Source organism: Castor canadensis, chromosome 4 (assembly GCF_047511655.1).
Source record: "Castor canadensis chromosome 4, mCasCan1.hap1v2, whole genome shotgun sequence".
Taxonomy (NCBI): Eukaryota; Metazoa; Chordata; class Mammalia; order Rodentia; family Castoridae; genus Castor; species Castor canadensis.
In genome coordinates, this window is record NC_133389.1 from 104,260,610 (window position 1) to 104,285,322 (window position 24,713).

The window sequence follows — 24,713 nt, forward strand, 5'->3', positions numbered from 1 at the left end:
GCTCATGCTCTCACCTGTGTTCATCCATGCATTTAGACTGCCACTGTCATCCACACAAATCTTTATGATGCTCAAACACAGTGCCCACCTAGTAGTACTCGCGCCCAACATTTGCACAACTCATGACCACTTTTCCTGGTTTCGTGCACACTCTTGTGCATTTACACAAGTCACTTGCGTACTTTGTACTCACACTTGCTCACCTTCACTCATGCTCTTACCTGTTCCCACACTCACATGTAAATCCTGGCACAAACACTCACTTGGTGTGCCCTCCACACACATCCACACACAGGAACACTTGTGCTGCTGCCCTCACAGGTCATTCTTACTCACCTGCACTCATACCAGGCTCACTCACACTCATTCACATGCTTTCTCTCTCACTCACAAGTGCAATTCTTAGAGGATCTGTCACAGCCCTTTTGCCTTTTGTTGCTCGGGTATGTCTTGAATGCTGCATTTTCCTTAGTGGCCATCACCATCTGTCCACCTGTTTTTCTCCCTTCCTCCCATGAACTCACTCATAATGCCACGTGAATCTGGTTGTGTTTGCACACACTGTCTCTCACAGACTGCCCACACTTACGTGTCCATCCTGCATACAAGGACAAATTCATTGACACAGTGGCTCCTCATCCTCTCCCTCCCTCCCTCAGCACCCACACATCACACGTACACACACACATGCACGCATACACACATACACACGCATACACACGCATACACACGCACACACTTTGCAATCCAAAATTGGAATTCTACAGAATGTACGGTTTTAGACTCACATGTTTTCCCCCAGCCTTTTACTCCTCCCCAGCTGTAAACAGGCTCGCTGTCCTTGGCTGCCTGTTCTTATGGCCTCCTGGCACAAGACCTGCTTCGCCTCCTTGAGTTTTGGGGGTGGCATGGATGGAGCCTACATGCAGCCCAGGGGTTGGAGTTTGGGGAGCCCACTGCAGGGCATCACAGTGGGAAAGGCTGACTGGCCATCTCAGTGTCTCTGAGCCCTAGGCAGCCACTTTGCTTCAACAGGACACTGTACTGTATGGCAGGACCCTGCCTCCTGCCATGTTAGCCACCTCTTTAGTCCCCACCTACACTGTCCACTGGGCAGGAAGCTGAGCCTTAAACTTTTTCTTGAAATGAAGCAGCCTGTGGTGGGAAGAGACTTGAGGGAAGTAAGTCAGGGAATGGAGAAATGATGAATTCGATGGAGGAAGAATCATCACCACAGGAAGCCAAATGATAGTTACCTAACCATAAATGTGCACAAATATAAACTACTTTAAGTGTTTTTAACTGCCCCTCCCAAGCTGTTTATTGTTGAGACCACCTACAAACAAGAGAAAGGTGCCAAATTCAGGACTCTGTATTGTGTGGAAATGCCTCCCTGGACAAGGTACCATACCTTCTCATTTCCCTTTGGTGTGGGAAAATATTAACTGTGATTACAGTTCAGTCAGTAATGAGGTCACTGAGAGACGGCAGGCAGGGCAGTTGCAGTATTAAGGGGTGCTGGGGCTGAGCTCCCTCTGGCAGGAGTGTGGGGACAGCGTGTCTGCATAATTGTGAGCACTGTGCGTGCAGCCCCCACCCCCACCCCGCATCTGTGCCAGGAGGTGGCTCGGCTGTGGACAAGTACAGGGTGCACATTATTCATAATAACAGACCACTTGGCTTCTTGCAGAAAGCAATTTACCTCATCTGAGGATGCAATTGACTTCACGTGCTTCTTATTGCAACACAGAATTGAATCCAGTAATAAGGCCTTAAATTAACAGAGAACCTGTATTCCAAGAAATTTAGTGTTTCCATAGCTTCGTGGCCTGTTTCTTATGTTTTAAGGTGAGAGTGTGTGAGCTGCCTCCCTGGCATTCTGTGGAAGGATAGGTCCATTTAGACAGATCAAAAAATTTACATTGAAAAGTTTATCTTTCCTCCTCCTTTATAGGAAGTATTTTAGAAGGAAATAACATCTCTCTTGTAATAAATCCACCAGAACGAACAGAAGGAAAGATTTTGGTCTTCGGGCTTATTAGCAAAGGTCAGGTTTAGTTCAGGCCTTTGCTTCAGCAAAAAGTTCATTTGTAGAAAAAAAATGCCTCCAGGAAGTTTATTACAGTGAAAGTTACAACAACAAAAGGAAGTAATATGAACCTATTGGCTCATATGAAGAAATGGCTGATGTTTATTTATTTTTTCCTTCAACTTCACCATGGTCTTGGTTCTTTTTTATTTTTTATTCATTTATTCATATGTTCATACATTGTTTGGGCTGTTTCTCCCCCCCTGCTCCCCCCACCCCTTCCCTCTCTCCCCCACCCCCCCTCGCTTCCAGGCAGAATCTGTTCTGCTCTTATTACTAATTTTGTTGAAGAGAAAGTGTAAGCAAAGACAAAGCGTTTTTGCTAGTTAAGAATAGCTATACAGAGAGATCCCTAGTATTGCTTTCATGTACAAATGTGTTACAACCCAAGTTGATTCACCTCAAACTGACCTTTTCACTAGTTCCTGGTCCCCTTCCCATATTGACCTCTGCCACTTTAAGGTTTCTGTATTAGTTCCTCTGCAGTGGGGACATCAAATACTATCATATTTTGGGTTTCTTACCTATCCCCATATCTCCCGTGTGTGCTCTCCCCTTATCATGTGACCCAAGTTCGACCACATTGCTGTATTTGCCCTAGATCTAAAGTCCACGTATGAGGGCTAACATAGGATTTTTGGTTTTCTGAGCTGGCCATTCTTCATGGCCGAGTAAAATTCCATTGTATGTAAATACCACATTTTCTTAATCCATTCATCAATAGTGGCTGTTCCATAACCTGGCTATTGTGAATAGCGCTGCAATAAACATGGGTGTGCAGGTGCCTCCGGAGTAACCTGTGTCGCATTCCTTTGGGTATATCTCCAGGAGTGGGATTGCTGGATCATATGGCAGATCTATGTTTAGATTTTTAAGAAGCCTCCAAATTTTTTTCCAGAGTGGTTGCACTAGTTTGCATTCCACCAGCAGTGTACGAGGGTTCCTTTTTCCCTACATCCTCGTCAACACCTGTTGTTAGTGGTGTTTTTAATGATGGCTAAGGAAATGGCTGTTATGAAGTATGCATCGGTAAATTAATAATAATGTCTAGTGAGCACTTTCTATGTGCCAGAAATGATTCTATGAGTTCTCTAAGGATCATCTCATTTAATCTCGACATGGAGAAGGCTACAACTCTTTTTATCCTTATGTTACAAATAAGAAAACCGAGGCATAGAGAGTTGTAACTTGTCCTGAATGGCCTGGATGGAAGGCCTGAGAACTCCTTCAGGGATGAGCTCAGTGATTTAAAGCAAATGTATTTGTGGACTTAGGCAGAAGGGAATATAGAACTTGGAAAAATGAGAGAAATTTTGACTAACTTTTAATTTATACTTGTTGGTATTACATGTAATGTTTACATGATAAGTAAAAAGAAAACCAAAGGAAAAAGGAATCCATTCTGATGCAATGTAGCCTGCTCAGAATTTTTGTGAGATGACTTTTGAATTTTTGTGGTTGAAAACAAAATGGTTCCATTGAGAGGAGTGCTAGGAGTAGACTTTGATCTAGCTTAGTATTCATGACTGGGGTTCCCAGCTCCGCACACTGAGGTGCTCTTGATAGTGGCATGGGTAGAGGAGTGGGACATGGTGTGGTGGGTGAGTCACAGGAGCTTTGGTGGCACCAACATCAATGGTGGGTCTCAAAGGCAAATTGGATCTGATGCAAATCGGGTCTGATGCAAATGTGTCACAAATTCAATGTGTCTTTTCGCTAAAGTGGCATTTACAAAAAAAAATCTTCTCTTCCAGTCTAGAGAGCTGCAGACTCTCCACAACCTCCGCAAACTCTTTGTCCAGGATCTGACAACCCGAGTGAAAAAGGTGAGTTCCACTGTGTCTGAACAGGTCTGAGAAGAAAAAGGAAGATGGCCAGGAAGAATCATTTTCAGTTAAAATTTGAATTCTTAAATTAGGATTGGTTATGCTTAAAAATTAATTATTTCATGTCAGAGAATATTATTAAAAGAATGTGCTAGAGGCAAAAATTACTTGGGAACATTTTCCCATCTGATTTTTTTGCTTCTTAGTAAAAGGAAAGTATAATGCTTTCCCTGGCCTCCATTTCAAATGAACATGTATTTATCTGTCCCCTGCTGGGTGAAAGCCACTGGGCTTGGTGCAGGAAAATCCAGAGTGGGCTTGTCATCAGGCAGCATTGCCCTGCAATCTGGAGAGAGAAGTAAGGTGACCAGAGCCTGGTATTTGTCTGTCCTGAGGTCAGTAGGGGCTAGGGCATCCAATATCTTACTTCTCTTCCCAGTAAACATGTAATGGGTGCTCAGCATTCCTGTGTTACAGATGTGGATATAGGCTTACATGTTAAATGACTTGCCCCAGTTGCAGCACTGGAAGAACCAGAGATAGATTTGGAACCCAGGACTATGGGCTCCCAGTCTCAGAGCTTCTTCCGTCTTCATGCTGCACACAGTGATCCTGGAGAAACTCCATGTTGGTGACTCCCCAGGGTAGCTTGGAGAGGCTTAAGGGAGAGGAGTAATAAGGGAAGGCAGCCAGAGGGCTTCTCTTGCAAAATATTTACAAGTGATGGATGAGGAGCAGTGGGTCATAGCAGAGACACAATGGGAAAGAGGTCAAATACAGTAAGAGGAGGTCATTGATGGAGTCAGGTCTGAGGGGGACAGAATTATTAGCATGGATGAATACGCTGTTTGGTATTTGCTTAGGGGGGAGGAGTGGAGAATCGAGCTGGAAGCGCTTGCAGGGAACTCAGCGTGGAAGTGTGAGAATGAGGAGTTCAAGGAGCCCAGAGAAGCTTAGGTTGCTGTGGAAGGCATTTGCTGGGGATGAGCAAGGGGGTTCCTGAGCAGTGGTGTGAGGGTCCAGCCGTGGGACCATTTAGCATGGTACCTGACAGCATGGGTCTAGTGAGTTTAGAATCAAAAATGGGAGATTTCAAGGCCTGAGTGGTAATGGTCAGGCCAGTAGATAGTGACAAAAATACACAGGGCTGTGGGGCCTAGACCAGGTTAAGAGCATGAGGTCAGTGCAGAGGTGATGAAGAGACTAAAGAGAAGGAGGGCACCTGACGAAAGCTTATGACAAGAAAATGCCCTAGGAATAAGCTTTATTAGCCTAGTGGTCCTTTGGTCAGCAGCAGCTGCATCACCTGGGAATTTGTTTAAATATGCAAATTTTCAGGCCCCACTCCAGATCTGAGGATCAGAGAATGGGAGCCCAGCTAGCAATCTGAGTTTTAACCCTTTTCTGGAGATCCCTGTTTTAGCCCGAAGAGAAATGGTCATGAAGCCATCACCCTTCAGAATAGGGATGGTGATCTCTTCTATAATTGCATGAAGCAAACCTGTTTTGCCAGTTTTGAACTCCAGAATGTGTTTCCACATGTATTTCCCAATGTATCTGCGCCACCTAGCTTGTCAAAGGCGCGGGTTTTTTTGCCACTTTCAAGATCTGATACATGTCAAGGATTTCCCCACCATCTGGATGCTATGACCGGGTTGAGACTGACTCATTGAGTAATTGCAGAGAATTGGAAGCAGAAGGGACAAGCAGAGACCATTAGGACTTCCCAGTGGCAATGTAGACTCTTGTTTATTGGCTTGGTGGCTTATCTTGCCCAAATGGTTGAAACCAAGTTTGGGTGTTGGGTTTATTTTCACACTGATTCTTCTTAATGTTTTAAACATTTTCTTTAAAAAGAAAAATCTCTGTACTCCTACTGCAAGGAGAAGTGTGTTTCACTAAAGAGGAATCATCTTCATTTTATAAAAACAGATCTGAAGGTGTATTTTTCCCCAGTACTTTAAAAAATAGTTCTTCTCACTACATTTTTGGTATAAACTAAGAAAATTAATTGGAGCATTTGTTGAATCTAAACTTTATCTTCGTTTTTGGTCTACTTCTTGGTGGAATTGGGGATTTTTTTTTTTTTAAAGAATGTTTAAAATGCATCATGCACAGTATACTGGGATGAGAAGTTGGGAGTGTGATGGCCACCCCACTGACAGCCTGGTGTTTACATAGAGTGTAGAGCTGGACAGTGACGATGGAGGGGGCAGTGCTGCCCAGAAGCAGAAGATTTCTTTCCTGGAGAATAACCTGGAGCAGCTCACTAAGGTGCACAAGCAGGTAGGAGAGCTCTGCCCACTCCTGCTGCTTACCTCTTTCTCTTGGTAAGCAGCCTCATCAGGCTGGCTGCTGTGTGGAGAGAAGGCTCTGATACTGAAATTAAAAGGACTATGCGTTACCAGAGAACATGAGTGCTGGAAGGGTCTTTAAAAATTCTTCTCTTTGCTGGGCACAGTGACATAAATCTGTACTCCCAGTTACTTGGGAGGCTGACATGGGAAGATTACTTGAGCCCAGGAGTTAATCAGCCTGAGTAACATAGTGAAACCCTATCTCCAAAAACAAAAACAAAAAAATCCTTTAGTGATTTAGTGATTTCCTTTATACATATGAGAGTTTCTTCAATGGAAGCCAGATAGAGGATTGAGTGACAGCTCTCTAGGATTTGAGGAGTAAGGTATTTAGAGTCCTACTTTTCCTCCTGCCTTCACCCAACTGGCCTTATCTCCTATGAAGTCTCTGAGGCACCTCTGTGGACTTGATGCCTCCAAAGAATCAAAGAGGACTCACGGAGCTGGTTTAGGTCCCTTATATTTACAGTTGAGGAAACTGACTGCTTCATTCCACAGGTGGGAGAACAGGGACCAAAACCTGTCCCCAGTGCTCTCCCTGTTCCTGGAGATCATAGGTGCCCTCGAATTTGTCCATAATGACACAGTGACAGCCATGTCCAAATACACCAGTGATTTAGGCAGGTCATTTATCTTCATCATCTCTTTCTGAATGCTGGCATGTCCCTACTCCCTACTGTCTTTCCTCTTTAGGATTTTGGACAGTGTAGAAATCGTCCAGCAGTTGAAGCACATGGCCAAGGGGATATTATCTTTTTTAACAACGCTCATAAATGGCAGTTTTCCCCAGAGGAGGGATGACAGGTCAAGAAGGCTGCAGTCATTTTAGCAAATTGTTGATGAGAAATACACAACCAGCTGGGTGCTTCCTGCTCACATCTATAATCCTAGCTTCTTGGGAGGCTGAGATCTGGAGGATGGTGGTCCAAGACCAGCCCAGGCAAATAGTTCCCAACATACCATCTCCAAAATAACCAGAGTGAAGTGGACTGGAGGTGTTACTCAAGTGGTAGAGTGCCTGCTTTGCAAATGTGAAGCCCCGAGTTCAAATCCCAGTCCCACCAACCAACCAAACAAAAAAAAAAAAAAAAAAGAAAGAAATACACAAACAGAAACTGCCAGGCAACTTGAAATTGGGCTCTGCCACTCATTGTTTTATTTATGAATTCAAGGACTATTTATTAAAACCTGACTTTCTGCCAGGCAGTGCAGCTATTGTGGGGACAAACAAAGCAGGACAAACACAGCAGTAGGTTGCTTTGAAAAGCACTTCCTGATTTTCCAGATTTTTCTGGAGCTGCCTGGATCCCCACAATGAATCTATTTCAGTAGTATCTTTGTTTTAAAGATACAAAACCTAGGACTTGTAGCGCTCAAATGACTTACACCATGTCACATAGCAGGGAGATGACAGGCTTCACCTGGGGCCAGCCTGTTGCTTAATTGTAGGTCCTAGGTAAAAAGAAACAAGCAGTGCTTACTCTTCTGTTTCTACTGGCCTATGGCTCTGTTGCAGAACTGGGTCCCAACGCGGTGCCAGTGTAGACAGTGGTCCTGTAGGGAAGGGGCTCTTACAGAAACCTCCAGAATGTACATATTTCACTGAGTGATTTTGAATTGACTTTACATTTCTCAGCTTTCTCATGTTAATATCCTAGAGTAGCAAATCTCACACTTCCTGACCCTCTCCAACACACAAACAAAAGAGGAAGTAAATCTTGCCCCAAATTAGTTTCCTGTGACTGGAAATGGCTTTTAATTTAACACCCGCATCTCCTCGCAGTTCCTTACATATGATGAATCTGTGTTTACCAAATTAGTCTCAGGCCATGGGATTTCCTCCTTACTGGTCACTTAGTTTATTATGGTCATACATACTGTCAAAGACAACCTAGCAGGGATGATCGTTCAGCTGCTGGAGAGGTTTCTAGCTATCAAGTGGTTGTTCTGACAGCGAGCAGCACAGCCGCTCTAGTAAGTGGCGCCCTTTGCTTCTCCACCACAGCTGGTCCGGGACAACGCAGACCTGCGTTGTGAGCTGCCCAAGCTGGAGAAGCGGCTGCGCGCCACCGCCGAGCGGGTCAAGGCCCTGGAGAGCGCGCTGAAGGAGGCTAAGGAGAACGCCATGCGCGACCGCAAGCGCTACCAGCAGGAGGTGGACCGCATCAAGGAGGCTGTGCGAGCCAAGAACATGGCCAGGAGGGCACACTCTGCCCAGATCGGTATGTGGGCGCTCAGTAGCACCTGAGGGATAGGGACTACGGGGCTCCTGATCAAGGACTCCACTAATCTGAGAGGTATGATGGCACCTGCAGGGCTTAGCCCTCACAGCACCGTGTGCTCATTCCAAAGTGGAAATGTCAGGCGCCTGCCGTCCCACTGTTGAGACAGCCCCGCACACTGCGTTCATCAGAGCTGCCTAGCTGAGCCAGAAAAGCCAGCCAGGGCTGGTGGAAAAGGTCTTTGGCTGTAAACAGAGCTCACTCTTGGAAATATTGAAATATGTGAATATTCCTCAGCAGGACCATAAGGGAGCCGGTATGCATCCCCAAGCCGTAGGGAAAGCTGTCTGCAAGCGGAGGTTTGGAAGTAGCTGGGAAAGGGCGCGGCTGGCAGCAGTGAGCAGGGTGGAGTTACAGCTGACAGGGGGCCCTGGAGTTCAAGCCCCTTCAAGAACTGTATGGATTTTGTATTTTGCCCATGTAAGAAAGGGCAGTGTAGCTACTGAGTCGTAGGTGCCAGGTTACAACCATAGGAATAAAAGAGATTTAGGGATGTCCTCTAGAGAGTTTTTTAAAATTGAAACATTCCTAATAACATGTAGTATTATTTCCCATCAGCTGTTGCTGTGCAGATGTATTATGAACAAGCAGCTTCCTGTTTCCAGTTTTAAAATCTCATAGATTAGTGATTTGTTGAACTTACTAGATTTCTTCCCCTTTGAGAGTCTGCTGAAAACTATGGCTTCTCTCTCCAGAAAATTCATCACAGGTAGAATTCTGCCTCCAGTTTTAGGGGCTACACGGATCCCTGTGAAGTCCATGGAGGATTTGTGGATCTACCACAGATAAAACCCTAAGTCCTTTGCTTCTCATTTTTTCTTGTTTATTAAAAATTCTCTTTCTTATTTGAAAGCAAGCTGATTGACATCCGAATTCTCTGGATTCACTAACTATATCGCTAGGAGGGCAAGCCTCTTGTTTTCAACAAAGTCTGGTAGTGGGTAAGCAGTGTCATATTGATAAGCATTGTGACACTTGTCACCTGTGACCCTAGGTATCTGGATTGCTGTTTCAGTTCTTTCTTTCTTCACATTGTTCTCTTTCCTTTCACTTGACACAGCCAAGCCCATCCGCCCTGGACACTACCCAGCATCATCTCCAACAGCAGTCCATGCCATCCGAGGGGGAGGTGGTGGATCTTCAAACTCCCCTCACTACCAGAAATAAATACACAGTGAGTCCTGGCTGTCTGGGGTGGTTTGTCTTTTTCGGGTAGTGCTAGGGCTTATTTTGAGGAAAACCTTGCCTTCTCAGAGCCCCGGCTCTGCCATCTCACCCACATGCACGTGGACCTTTAGCGACTCCAGAACTTTGGGGGTCCAGGGCTTCAATATGGAGCCCTGGGTTCTTCTAGCTGAGCCATAGAAGCTGGTGAGACCCTGAGCCAGGCCTGGTCTAATCACCTCCAAGTGAAGTGTGGTGAGTGACTCACCTGAGCCTTCTTTTGTTTGCAGGGCTCTCCTATGCAGCTGACATTCAGAAGAGTAATAACTGTTTGTCAACTGCATTTACCCAGAGCAGAAAGGAGTGGGTGGTGGCTTTAAGTCTCAGGAACTAACTATAAAGAGCCAGATAATAGTCATCTCTTTAAAAGAGACTTACTATCTGGCCCCAACAAGGGGGGGTTTTAAAGAAGTGTGCTAATTTTAGGCGGGTCTAGACCACTTTTTCTTTGACATGGTAGTCTGTAAGCCTGTCTGTCTGCAACTCTCAGGCCCAACATTGCTCTACCAGCGAAAGAAAAAGTGACATGCTTTAGAAAAGACACAAAGGGGAAGGGCAAAAGCCTGTCCTTTGTGACTGAAGAACAGAAAAGAGGTTCCTGGTTGAGCTGGTAGACAGACAATAGCATTACTAAGCTGAAAACTTCCAAGGAGGATGATTTGATGGCTGTCCCCAGACAGGTCTCATTTGTGCTGCCCCAGGCAGTGTCAAAGAGTAGGCCAGGGGCTGGTCAGCCAAGAGGGAACAGGAGGGCAGGCCAAGGCCAGCTGCAGTGGGCATGATGTCCTCCAGCATCTGCTGTATCCTGGATGGATTGGTGAGAAATTGGCATGATAGCAGGCCACTCCTTTCAGATCTGACCTCTGTTTCCAATTGAAATAAAATGAAATCGGGTGTTATACAGTTGCTTTTGGTTGCCCCTTGTTGGAGTTGAGGCTGATACCTGAAGGGTAAGAACGGTCACACTGGGCAGCTTAGAGCAGAAAAGCCTGAAAGCAATGGCCTCAAATGTTGGTGGGAGCTGGAGCTCAAGGGTCGAGCATGTGCTTAGCATGCAAGAGGTCTGCTTCCTTTCCTAGCACCAAACATGACAAAACACAAAACACCAACTTTGATGGCTGTCAGTATCATCTAGCACCAGAGACCAGGCCCTGAGCATAGGCTAGGCCCTGGGCCTCCCATCTTTTCCCCAGGGACACTAGGTAGTTTTGATGTCCACCAGAGTTTGAGACCTACAATAACGGTGGTTTACACAGGATAGAAGTTTCTTTTTCATGAAAAGGAAGTCTGAGGTCCACCTGTCAACAGTTGGTAAAAGCTCCACAGTGACAGTGGAAACCTAGTCTCTTTTAATTTTAGGCTTATTGTCCTCAGCAAGGGCTTTCCCTCTTCAAAGTCACCCCATGGTCACCAAAATGAATTCTACTATGTTTCCAGCTGTCATGACCATGTTTCAAGTATAGCACTCCAAGGGGAAGCAGCAAAGAGGCAAAAGCAGCTTTCCTGGCTGAATTAATGTCCTTAGCTTCTCAGGAGCCCCTATTTGATGCTTGCATTAGCCAGATGGGAGGTATGTGCCACATGTAGCCACAAGGCAGGCTGAAAAGGTACATCATTGTTTATGAGGACAAAGAGAGTGGACATTGGGTTGGGCAACTAGCACTCTGTATGTACCAGATGCTACTGTGGACCAGTTCTGGCTATATACAATGTATACATGATTTCACTTGATGAAAACACATGGAACGGTGCATGTCTGGCTTCCAGTAAGTTCTTAATAAATACATTGGTCAGAAATTCTTGGGTCCAGAGGCTGTGCAGTATACAGTCACCTTCATTATGGGATCTGATAAACTCTGCCAAACTCACATTTCATGTATGACCTGGACCTGTGGCCAGTATGGCCTCTTCTCATACTGAGGATTGAAAGTCAGGACTTCTCGTGAATCTTTCACAATCTTCAGAGTAACAGAACCAGCCTCACCCACCAGGTAGCTGGTTTCTTTCTTTGTACTCAGAGTGTTGCCGAAGTTTTGATTTTATACTGGAAATCTGAAACTTCTTTCTTAACACACTTTATCCATCCATCTCTGTAGCCAGATACTTTTCTCATAATGTCACAAAATAAACACTAGTCAGGATGGTAGTGTGGTTGAGGGTACTGGTATTGGACAAGGGACCTGAGTTTTCAGATACCAGGTCTTCCACTTTCTTCAGGTTACTCTACCTCAGAGTCTGTTTCCTCATCTGTGAAATGGGGAGAATCTTCTACCTGGTCATTGGCATTGATAGGAGGCTTAAATGAGGGTCTGTTTCTAAGCTTCATGGCACATAAATAAGTGCTAGATAAAAGCGTTTGTTGCTAGTATAGATGAGCAGTGCAGAATTCTGCACATAGTCATCGGTTGTTAAGTGCTGGCTTGTGTTCTTTATTAGAAAAAGGAAAAACTAAAGTCTTCTTCCTATGCTCACGACCATGCAACACTTGTGATACCAGGGTTCTTCAGTGGGCACAGCTGGGAACCCTCTAATCCAGTTCAGTTTTGACACTAGGTACCTGGAAGCAGCAGAAGCTTCCAAAAGTTAAGGACAGGGTCCCACAAAACCACCTCCTCCCCCACTACTTCAGATGCCACTTGCAAGCCCTGGGTTGTGACCTGTGTTTCTGACCAACTTGCTATAAACCTGGGTTCCTACAACCTCCTTCTCAGGCTCAGTTTGCTCAAAGGCCCACAGAAATGGACTCATTTTACTTACATCTACTTGATTATAAAGATAGTACAAAGGATACATACGAGCAGCAGGTGGAAGAAATGCACTGGGCAAGGCACAGGGTGTGTGTGGAGCCTCAGTGCCTTCTACAGGTGCATCACCCACCAGGCTCTATGTGTTCAGCAATCCAGAAGCTCTCCAAACCAAGCCTCTGGGTTTTGATGGAGGGGTGATGGATTAAAGCATTGGCAACTGCTGCACCCAACCTTTGGTCCCTGCTAACTGAGGTGGGAGGTGAAAGTGGGGGTTGCAAGTTCCAGCCCTCATCACGTGGTTGGTTCTCCCGGCAGCCAGCCCCATTCTGAGGTTCTCCAGGGGCCCCAAGGACCAGCCATCTATTTAGAACACAAATCTCACTCATTCTTTAAGAGACTCCAAAAGTTTTAGGAGTTTAGAAACCACGGTCCTAGACCAAATAGTTATTTCTTACTATGTCACCTGTGACATCAGACAAGGTGCTTGATTGCTTCCAGCCTCAGTTCCTTATCTGCCAAATGGGATCAGGCATGTAGGGCCTGTTTTGCACTTGATACAAAAATAAACAAGGTAACTTCAAGTCATGGTAAATGCTCCGAAGAAATAAGAACAGGTTGATGGAATAGAAATGGGGGTCCTATTTAGAAGAGAGGGTGATATTTGGGTTGAAAACTGTGATGAAAAATGGCAGCATCTCAGCAACTTGTAGGAGAGGAGCAAGGATGCTAGCTAGCTCCAACGCAGGATTGAATGAGTGTGCCCAAAGAGTGAGGGAGGGCTGGTGAGGTGGAACCCCCAGGAGCCAGACTGTTGCAGTTAGGTGTGAGAATAAGTAGGGCTCACTGGGGGCCTACTGTAGGTGTCTGTTTGGAGGACACTGGTTAAGGCAGTGGCAGCAGACAGTGAGCAGTGGTCATAGTGGGCAATTGTGTTAGAGCTGGATCCAGCCCTCCAAGCTTCTTAATTAGGTGACGGGGAGGAGGAAGGAAGGCAATCAAAGGTAGTGCCTAAACTCGGGCATAGCAATTAGGTGAATATTAGTTCCTTTTAAACCATAACAGGGACAATTGGGTGATGGGTAGGTTTTGTGGAAAAAGTTTTGTTTCCATCAGGTTAATGATGAGAGGCCTCTTTGATGTCCAGCCAAGCTTCCTGTGCAAGTGGGTGTGTTGAATAGACAGTTGGGCCCAGGAGTCTGGAGCTCAGGAGAGAGGCTAGGACTCAAGACCTTACAGAGTGGTGATCATAAACTGTTTAAGACCTGGGGCATGGAGGAGGGTGCACAAGTCAGAGAGGGAAGTGGAGGGAGGAATGAGTTAGAACAGCCCAGGGACTGGCAAGTGGGAAGGTCAGAGAAAGGAGGTGGAAAGGAGAATGTAAGGTTACAGGGGACAGAGACTGGGTGGTGACCTTGGGTGGCTTCAGTGGAGAGGAGGAAGTGATTCTAATTAGCACAGGCTGGAGAGTGGTAGTGAGGTGGTAGGTCAGCAACTGCACATACAGTTTTATCTGGAGGAGGGTAGATAGACACGGAGAATGTGAGGTTGAGATGGGTGCCTTTCTCTTATAAGATGAGAGAGAGCAGCTGGTTTGCATGCTACTGGTAATGATCCAGCTGAGAGGGACAGAGGAGAAAGTACAGGTGCAGGGAGGAAGCAGTTGGGATGGGCAGCACTAGGTGTCTCAACATCTAGTGCTGCTCGTCCCAAACAAGTAAGAAGCCAGGTTATTAATTGGGAGGGCGGGGAGGTGGAGCTGCAGCCTTGAGAACAGAGAAGGGGTGAAATGGGCCCCAAACTTAATGTAGACACCCAAGTAAACATTTCTCCAGCTCCTTTATTCTCAGCACCCTGAAGACCAACTACTGTTCTTGGCAATGCTTTGCCAAAACTGTGGGGCCTTGTTGAAATGTGACCACCAGATGGCGCCAGTGGGGCATGGCTGAAATCTCAGCTATTAGACTTTGAAGGCCAAATCGTCCCTTCCCTCTCTCTCCTTTATATTTAGACCATTGTGTCTCAAACTTAAGTAGAAAAAACATACTTTTAAGTAATAAAATTTTCACAGATCCGCAGAGTTGGTGTAAATTTTTTATTATAATATTTAAATATTTTAGATAGTGTATAATTTAGATAGTATATATTCCCTTCTTACAGATCTTACACAACTCTGCAGTCAAAAAATTTAAAATTGGATTAAGATAAGAACACAAATAAAAATCCAAACCACTCACTTTAATGTAATTTGATAAAAGATGATCTTTGTCTGAAAATATAGAGCTAAGTGCAGCGTGTGACTCTGGTGTGTCACTTGTGTAGAGTTCAGCGTGCCTTCTGTGTCATGACCTGACTGAATTCTTTCACCCCCCTTTGTCTGGTAAGGCCACTACAGAGTCATAGCAAGCCCTTGTGTAATCTCTGTCTTCATAGGGCTGGCACACATCAGTTTCTTACTGAGTCCCTCTCTTTCCTCCATACCTCAAAGGTGATTAAAGTCATGAAAGGTATCAACTTGGTCACAGAAAAACAAATGAGAAGCTATAGTGTGTGGGAATGCCTGGTAACCAGCAATCAGCTTTTTAACCTAAAATGTACATGTTATGTTTGAGATTTTGGTGGCAATAAAAACACAAGATAGAAAATTTTGTGAAGTGAAGCCAAGACTTGGGATGTTTGTCACTTTGTTGATGTAGATGAAGACTTTGATATTTTGAGGGCTAGATGGCTATCAAAAACCCTGTTAAGCCTAGAAATCATAGCATGCTTAACAGTGTTTTGACAAACTTCAATGGAATATTTGTTAAAAATGTAAAAATCATAGTGGTAGACCAGAAAGTGTTTAGGATACTTGTGAAGAAGCAAATCTGGGTTTTCTGCTGTGATTTCATGTTTGGGGCATAAAGAATATGACTCGGGTAGGTGCATCTGTAGCTGGTGGCAGGACCACCAGATTAAAGGACATAGCCCGCAAAGGAGCCCAGGTGTTCAGTTGTGACCTCTCTATTTCTGATCTGTGTTGCATTCCATGGACCAGTGATCGTCTCCATAGGATGACTTTTCTTTGGGTCTTACTTCAGGATCTCTTGTGAATATATTTGCTAAGTGTTAATATGCATAACACTTATGTTTAACTCTTTCAATGGTGAGATGAACAGAGACAGGTAATGGGAGTTACCCATTGGCACCACTGTTCCTTTTGCTGCTGTAATGGTCAGCTACAACTGAGGACCTGAAACCCTGAACACTGCATTGCCTGTGACCTGCTCCATTCAGAACTTTCATTGGGCCCCATTAGGCCTATGAACTTGGAATGCACAAATCACGTTCTAGCCTCAGAAGTCTCATCACAGTAAGCTACACTCAAGCAGGGGAAGTCTAGATGTACGGCAGAGATAAGGCATTCAGTTCTTTCTAAGCTTGGGTGTCCTGGGCTCTGAATGCTTGTGTCCATTTCACACATTCGCTACCCACAACTGAAGCTCTCCGCTTTTGGTCCATTAGGCTGCTGGCTCCTCTTTTTTTCAACTGAGAAAGTGTAATGCTTCTCTGAACTCCACCCTCTGCTACTGCTTTTCTCATTCCACCCTAAGCAGAATGGAGTTTCTTATTCATTCTGGCACTTGGATACCACTTCAGTGAGGCCCTTCCTGTTTGGTCCTTGGTATGTCCTTGGGGTGTAAGCTGAATTTCTCAGACGCTCCCTTACCATGCTCTCACCTGTTTTCTTCTCTGACTCCTTGTCTTTCCATTTTTTTTTAAGTGGTACTGGGGTTTGAACTCAGGACTTTGCACTTGCAAGGCACTTGCAAGGCAGCTCTACCACTTAAGCTAGGCCCTAGCCCTTTTTGCTCTGGTTATTCTGGATATAGGGTATCATTTTTTTGCCCAGGCTTGCCTGGACTGTGATCTTCCTATTTTCAGCTTCCTGCCATAACTGACATTACTGACACACACCACCATACCCAGCTTTTTTCTATTAAGATGGGGTCCATGAACTTTTTTTTTTGGCTTGGCCTGGCCTTGAACCATGATCCTCATGATCTCAGCCTCCCAGGTAACTAGAATTACAGGTGTGAGCCACTGGTGCCCAGCTTTGTCGTTCCATCTTGCTACTGCTTGTTTGCTCTGTCTTTAATACCTGAATTCCATTTGTCTTGCATCATTCTTGGGGTTCACCTTGACTTTTCTCCCAGTTTTGATACCAGTCACACATAAAAGAACTTACATATACCTAAGATGCACACGTTGACTCTGTCCTCATCAGAAGTGGGTTCATGCCACTCATGGAGGGTGAGTGAAGAGTGGCTGGCAGGTTTAGCCTCTGAAGTAACAAGGCTAAGAGCCTCACAGACAGCACTGGCACTTGGGGATCCGTTAGCCACGTGTGGTTCATCAATAAACCACCGGACCATTCATCTTGATGCTTAAAAATCCTAGCAATTACTGAATTAATCACCAGGATGTGCTTATAGGGAGGACTAGCAGGTAGGGAGGCTAAGTGGTTATGGGCTCAGGATCTGAAACTGGATTTGGATTTGAGTCCTGGCTCTTACACCCCAGGTAAGTCACGTGTGTCTCTGGGCCTCTGTAAGATGTGGCCAGCACCTACCACCATACATACATTATGAAGCTTAGACAGTGCTGGGCACAGAACAGGCCCTCGAGGGACTAGCTTGTTATTTCTGCATAGTCTGGCTGGCTCTCCTCATTCTGTATTCCGGAGAGAAGGGGTGAACTGTCAGGATCCCCTATCAGCACCTGTGAGAGGTTGGTCCTGGACCAAGAACCCTCCTCTTCTGTGTAGTCGTTCTCAAATTCCTTTACCTTGGGACCCTTTACACTTGTTGGGTTTTAAAATTTTTCACTTTATACTTTTAATGGTCCTTTGATGAAAGGACTTTAGTAATTTGTAGGTTATATTTGTCTATATGTATCATAAATTAAAACAAGATGAAATGTTGCCAGGTTCATTTAAAAAGTATAAGCCTGCACGTTACTAAAAATGCCATCTTTAATGGAAAAATAAGTTTTTTTTTTTTTAAAAACTTAGCCAAATGGTACAGTTTTACATTTTTGTTTTACCTCTGTTGTTTGGGTTAACAGTGGACAGCTGGATTCTCCCAGCTGCCTCTGCATTCTGTCCGTGCTCTGTGGCTTTGGCTGACGTACATGGAGAGGAGTGACCTTGGCCACTCAGAGATGATTTTGGCCACTGAACAGTGAAGAAGACTGTGGTGTGGAGAAGTTAGGCGCATAGAATTATAGGCTTGTTTGGGAATGGAAGGAAATAATGTGAGAGAAGTTCTAGAAGACTACCTGATAACATGAGGCTCTTACAAATTTTGGCTAATCTTACATGGTTGTAAGGATAGGCCTAAAAACAGATGAAGTGGGATCGTGGGGGAGGAGGAGAGGATGGAGATGCCATGGAGGGAAGATGGAGGCACAGGACTTTGCAGCTAGCACCCTGAATTCAATGGGGGACTCATGCAGCTCCCACAAGGAAGAATTCCTGGCTTTGTTTCCGGTGCATAGGCTGCTGTATTTCACACTTGTGGGTTTTGTATTTCTCAGTGTCATAAATTCCGAGCAGTTCCTCCACAGCATACTGAGCCCGAGCTTCAGCAAGATGAGTCCACATTGATTCAGCAGTGATAAGTAAAGTACCACTGGTACTTATAATGTGGGGACTGAACTGTAGAAAGGCAAAAGAAAGATAAAACTGTGTACTGTTTGGATTAAACTTAAATCCACTGCAGGCAATTACAAAAGCCAAAGGGGAGGAGGGCTGGAATCTGTAAATACTTCTTGCAAAACTCTTGTATATAATTAGAAATAAAAGGTGATTTTATTTCCTCCTGTTGCTGGTCACACATTGTCAGTCTGAATTACCATCTCCAGCCTGGCAGAGCCTCAGGGCCAGTCCACTAGTAGGGTCATTTGGTCCAGTCCCCTGCCACTAGGTGAGTGACTTTTCTGAAGAGTGAGCGAGCCAACAGAACCTGGTGCTAAATATTCTCCAGATTCCCCAGCCTGGGATGGGAACAGTCAGAAATGGTTTCTCTTGGGGCTAAACCATTTGTCTTTAAAATGTATATCCATTTTCTTCCCTGAATTTGTCAAAGGAGATGGACAGCATGGGGAGAATGGGTAGGAGTTTCCTAATGAATCTATTTTTCTTGATCTGCTAAAAATGGTCAGGTCCTTAACTTGGGATCAAGAGTACCCACCTTGTCATAGAAAAGAAAGGTCCCTGAGTTGGTTATTCCTCTACTTTTCCTTTCAGCAAACAGTCACAATCTCAGTTCTGTCTCACCATCTTTGAGGTGATTAACTAAGCAGGTTGAGTGTCCTTTGTGGCGCCCATTTCTTTTTGATTGTTAGCCCAAACGTGCTACATCTTGCACATGGAAGGAATGGGGGATTTGAATGAAAGCCTTCTGTGGCAATCGTGTCACTTCATGGTCTGCTGGAGTTATTGAGGCTGTGCTGTGGAGTTTGTGTGCCTAATGCTTGCTGTGTCAACATGGGTTGGCTGCAATCATTGTGTCAAGCCATAATCCCACAACATAAAGTATGTGCCCAGCTCCTCCCTACCTCCAGGCATGCAAAAAGACTGTCCCCTCTGCCCACAGGGATAGGGTGCTCGGAAAACTGAACCCAAAGAAGTGAAATGGAATTTCAGTGCTGGTGTTCAAAAGGCATTCCCGTTACAATTACAACCATGGTTCTAGGTTTTTCATTTCTGGACCCAGAAGCACAGACTCTCAGCAGAAAGATTAAATGTTAAATGTGCCCTTCCCAGAGACTAATCTTTCTCCCTGTGACTTCTGACAATGGCAAAAATAGCATCAGGTAAGGTTGTTTAAGCCCCTTTTAATTGGGCAGCTTTGTGATTGTGGGAGATGATACTGTTGGAGCAAGAGATGGTGACCAAGTGAGTTCCCTGGGTATTTATTTGTGTTGGGGAGGAGTTGGTATTCTTAATAAGAATGTGCTGATATCTGTTTTCCTATTCAATTTCTGTTCTGTGTTACTTTTTTTTCTCTTTCCAACTGCTTTGCTCTAGTCTACTTTTATAGCCCCTATCCATACTCTGCATTTTTCTATTTATAGATAATTTACACCCTACTTATTTATACAAAATATATGAGGTTTCTTACAATATTTTAACATAAATCAAAGAGTGAAGAAGTTAAAAAATAAGGCGAGAGAGCATTATAGCAAGAATCTGAGACGTTAACCGCAGTTGAGCATCGACTTGGAAAGAAGCCTTCTAGAAGCAAAACAGGAAGAACAGGGTGTCAGGTTTGGGAGTTTTTTAAACTGGAGTGCTGCAGTTGGCTTTTCCTGGTGTCTGTCATATTTCCTATACCAGGCAATCCCTTTAGTTTCTCAAGGACAAGGCTGCACCTGCCCATCATGTCCTCTACCACTTCATTCCCAGAGCTCCATGAGTGCTGCTGGAAACCCACAGGTCAGCTCTTAGGCAGAGCCTGGCCTCCAGGTAGGGACGGAAGCTGAACTTGCATTGTCTTCTGAAAGTTGAGCTTACTGTAGTTGGGGCAGAGGCTGCAAAAGACCACTTAGGGCTGACCTCTGGGTTAGGGCTGATCCAGGCTGTCATCTTGGAGACCTGCCCCAGGCCAGAGAACCTCTTAGAAAGTGGAGTGGAATCATCCTGTCCAGTGAAATAAGCCATACTCAGAAAGATGAGTATCGAAAGTTCCCCCTCATGTGTGGAATCTAGACTTAACTAAAGAAAAAAAATGACATGAATGTAAAAGAGGAGGAGAGGATAATGGAGGTGAATATGACCAAAGTACATTATATGCATGTATGAAAACAGAACTGTGAGAACCCTTTGTAAAATTAACATACACTAATTAAAATGCTTTTAAAAGTGTGTGCAGTTGCGGGGTGCGGGGCGGGGGGGAGGGTGTTGTACTGGGGAGCTTCATTACTGCTTGGGGGTAAAACATCTTTAGAATTGGACATCTCTGTCCAGAGAGCCTGGGTGGGGCTGTGCCTGACCTGTATGGCAGTGCCAGGCCTTGGCAAATGAGCAGTATTGTTTGATTGTCCCCTTAGGGATAGGAAGTTATCTTGTGTTATTTGAGTATCTATAGGTTTAGCAGATAGTGACATTAAGGAGCGAATGTTGAGATTGTGTCAGGATTGTAGGTCGCAGGATGCTGTGTTATCCATGATGTCAGTCGCTAGCTGTGTGAAATCCCTCCAGATAACATTTTAATTACATGTTGAAATGATAACATTTTGAATCTACTGGGTGATGTAAAATGTACTAAAATTAATGTGATCTATTTTCAATTTTAATTCAGGCACTGGAAACATTAAAATTAAATATGTGACATTATGTTTGGGTTGGACAGCTCTGATCTGAACATCCAGAATTCTGAGGGGTGAATTTCTGCTGTGTTCTCTAACTCCTGTGTTCTCTCTTTGGTTCTTTTTCAACAGATTCGACTCTGCCGTAGCATGTCGAGGACTACATTAATCACAATTCCTTTATCCTCCTCCCCACCCAGTTTCCTTTTCTTTTACACTCGCTTCCCCCAGCCATCTGCAGTACACCAGTTTCAGGTGTTTTGAGCTGTGTAGAATTTCTGTGTGTACAGATGTGTGCTTGGACTTCTCTCTTTCTGAGAAACTGGAGTGAGATGGTTACAGAAGATCCACTTATTACTACTCAGAACCCTTACCACTGACTCGGCCTCCAGGATACTGGGTGGCCTTTGGGTGGTCCCTGGAACCTCCACTCTTCTGCAGTGCACAGTCCCATCTGAACGCCCTGCTGTGCCATTCCCTGGAGGGGAACAACCAAGTGCCGTGGAGGCAGGTGATCTCACACTCTGCCTCAACTGTCTGGTTTCCTGTAAAATAAACACATTACTTTATATTTTTAGGGAACAAAAAAAGTGCTGCTATAGGGTTCACAATTTTCATTTTGAACACTTTTCCGAAAACAAATTACCCCAGAGGAGCATTTTTGAATATTCTGGTCACATCTTCGGATCTGTAAAATATGCCTTTTAGTACGGCACCTGTTAAAATGCAAAGGAAATTTCCTCAAGGCTGAAAAACAATCTGACAGTAGCAATGTAGAATTTGTTCATTCAAACACAGCTATGTAAATGAAAAAAGTGATAAAATTCACCTCTGCGCTGCTTGTGGTTGAACCTGCAGCGACCTGTCTCTACTGGCCCAGTTGGTTCAAACATCATTCTTTCGCAAGCAAGGGCTGAATGCTGCAGAGTTGGATGAGTGGAGATGGAGCTGCCGCCCTCCTCGCTTCCTCCCTGATTCTTCCGGAGCTTGCATGGGACATGGCCCCTTTCTCTAGAGAACCATCTTATACTTGAAGAGTTGTTGCTAAAGAAACCCAGTATCATTCCAACATTTGAAAAAGAAAGCCCTTGGGGAAAGTAGTTGACAAGATTTGTGCCTGTCTATGAATAAGTTGCCATGATAAATTGTTATTTTTAACCCATCACTGCACACTGTTTATTTGAATTCTTTCTTTGCACCAAATAGGCTTTGTCTTCTAGGCACAATTAGAATTCAGTATAAATGAATTTTTTTTTACATTTATCTATTACTTTATTTAAATACATGGATCTAAAGCTGACTTCCTTACAGTTGTGCATATTAGAAGGATGGATTTGCAAGTAGTAAAGCTTTCAGGGAAACTGAAAGAGATTCAAGTCAGTCGATCTTGTATGCTGCTAACTTGTTTTGCCAAATTTGAGGGTAAATTAGTGACAACCAACCAGTCTCAGTGAAATCACCTATCCTGGCATTGTACATCCCCCAAAGTATGAGCTGACTCTGTCCTCAGGAGCTGGACTTTTTCATGGCTGTGGGAGGGGGATGAGGAGTGGGTCAAAGGTGGTGTGGGTGAGTATGTGGGGAAGGGGAGGAGGTGCACATGTGTAAAGTAATAAGGAGTGTGCATTCATTTCCAGATTCCTCTTGTATAAAATTTCCTTAACTAAGCAACACTGCTGTGACTTAATTTATGTGCTAAATGTTGCACCTTGTCTATGTGTGTTTTGTTTTGGGGGCAGTAAGAAGAGAAAAGAGGATGAATTCCATTGAAGTATTTATGTCATAGATAATAATTTTGCATCTGTTTAAATGTTTTCATTCTGTTTGTTGTGTTGCCAGTGTCTGCCCAACATAAGGGCTCGACCCTCTTGTAGTCTGATAGGAGAGTCCTTGTAGGGCAGGTATTGCGCACCTCATCAGGTAATAATGTACGCCTTGATTATAAGCTGGCTGTTGGTATGTGTGCTTCTGACTTTGGAAGCTAAAATTTTATTCTTTGAAAGATTAATCCTTTGAAAGGATTGCCAATTAAATAATTATCAACCACACTATGATTGGGCAACTGTATTACTTTCTGTTTTGCAATTGAACAAAGGATACTAGTTTTCTTTTCTTGGCCTTAATTAATATGATTTTAGACTCTTTCCAAAGTAATTTTCCCTGGGCACTTTTTTTTTTTTTTTTTTTTTTTTTACTTCTGAAGATTATTTTGGGCCTTTCATGTTTCAAAAAGAAACATTCATTGTAGTTCCACATTGCTTGATCTCCAGAAGGGCCTTGCAAATTTCACTGTACTTTTATTCACAGAGAAAGTTAGCTTTGATGTCTTTTAAAGATAATTCTGCTAGTTGCTGATCAGCCAGTCAGTTCACCTAGTTTCAATCTTTATAAGACCTCTAATCTAATTTTCCTACACTGTGACTAAAAAGTAGGCAGATCACTGGACTGCATTATATGCTTTTTTCAAATGGACTCCTAAATATTACTTTGTATAATAAGCCAGTTATTATAGCAGGACCATATACTCAGGTCACTTTTTAAAAATGCCACATTTATGCAATTTTCATTTTTTAAACACTATGGCTCCCTATACTCTAAATGTAAGAAGCACACTTCTGAACAATCAAGTCCAGGATTATTTTTTTTGTGTGTGCTGCTTTTTGCTAGTGCATATATGTATGTATTTTCTGAATAATTTTATATTTCACGCTACTTCTTGAAAGTTTACTCTTTGGTGCTGAAAGAAACTACCAAGATGATTTATATAAATAACCTCTACCTGCAGGGTGGTGGATTACTAAATTAGGGTAATGCCATTTTAGACACCAAGATTTGGGTTGGAACCTAAAATACCAAATGCATTTTGGTCTATTTCTAGAGAATTCTATGTGCATGTATCATCTTTTCAAATGTTGAATAGTTTGCTTTTGGTGAACGGCAGGTAGCAGACAGAACAGAAAAAGTGGCAAAGACCTTTAAAGGAACTACAAGAATATGACTAAGAAAAACAATTGTAGAAATATTGGGATAAATGAAGAAATAAAAATATTTGTCTAGAATATAGCATTTAGTAACTTTTTGAAGCCCTCAAGTTCCCATAAGGAAGTGATAGACCCCTGTCCAAGATAAGACCAAGGCTACACAAGGGGGAACTTAGCCCTACTTTCCTGCAGAAATAACTGATAGCAAGTAAAAGTCCTTAACAGTTCCCTCCTGAAAAGCAAGCGCCATTTGAACTCTAAGAAAGAAACTGTATTGGGAAAGTTTTTCATTGGCAGAAAGCAAGGGATAATTGTCTCACTCTGATTATCTTGAGCAAGCTAAAGGAACCATCATAGTGTAAAACTGCTTCATTTAACACTTACGCTTTAGGCTTTTTTTTTTCTAAAGTACTGGATAAGGGCCAGGTAATTGCTGAAGGAATCACCAACCCATGAAGTCTGCTTACTTACTTAAAATTTGTGTATCAATTTTAAATACTTGCCATTGTGTGCAGCTATAAGGGGAATAGGGCATTCTGTAGAATTACGTGTCTAGTTTGTAAAGTGTCTTGTGTACTGCAGATGTGTGTTCTCTGGACTTTATGTATTTTGTACAGTAGATTTCATTTTAAAAAAGTGTGGACAACATTGTTTTCATGGTTTGAGGGGGAGAATGGCAGTTTATATGAAGGAATGGTACAAGTCACCAACGATCTGGAAGTGGTCCTCCCCTGGCCTGTGGAAAATTTTGGTTATCTCCTGGGTCCTCAAATGAAGATGTATGGTTACTCTGGCAGACTGCATGTTGTATAATTTGAAAAATACTAAAAGTGGACAATAAAACCGAATTAAACTTTG

The 24,713-nt window shown here is 43.8% G+C and overlaps 1 protein-coding gene across 1 annotated transcript in view; it reads left to right on the top strand.

Moving 5' to 3' along the window:
• Positions 1-24,713, top strand: part of Kif5c (kinesin family member 5C) — a 148,415-nt gene extending 123,702 nt beyond the window's left edge. The window contains exons 22-26 of the mRNA XM_074070719.1: positions 3,844-3,915; positions 6,097-6,201; positions 8,278-8,494; positions 9,615-9,728; positions 21,007-24,713. Coding sequence (XP_073926820.1) covers positions 3,844-3,915; positions 6,097-6,201; positions 8,278-8,494; positions 9,615-9,721 — 501 coding nt within the window. The 3' untranslated portion in view covers positions 9,722-9,728; positions 21,007-24,713. The remainder of the gene's footprint in view (positions 1-3,843; positions 3,916-6,096; positions 6,202-8,277; positions 8,495-9,614; positions 9,729-21,006) is intronic.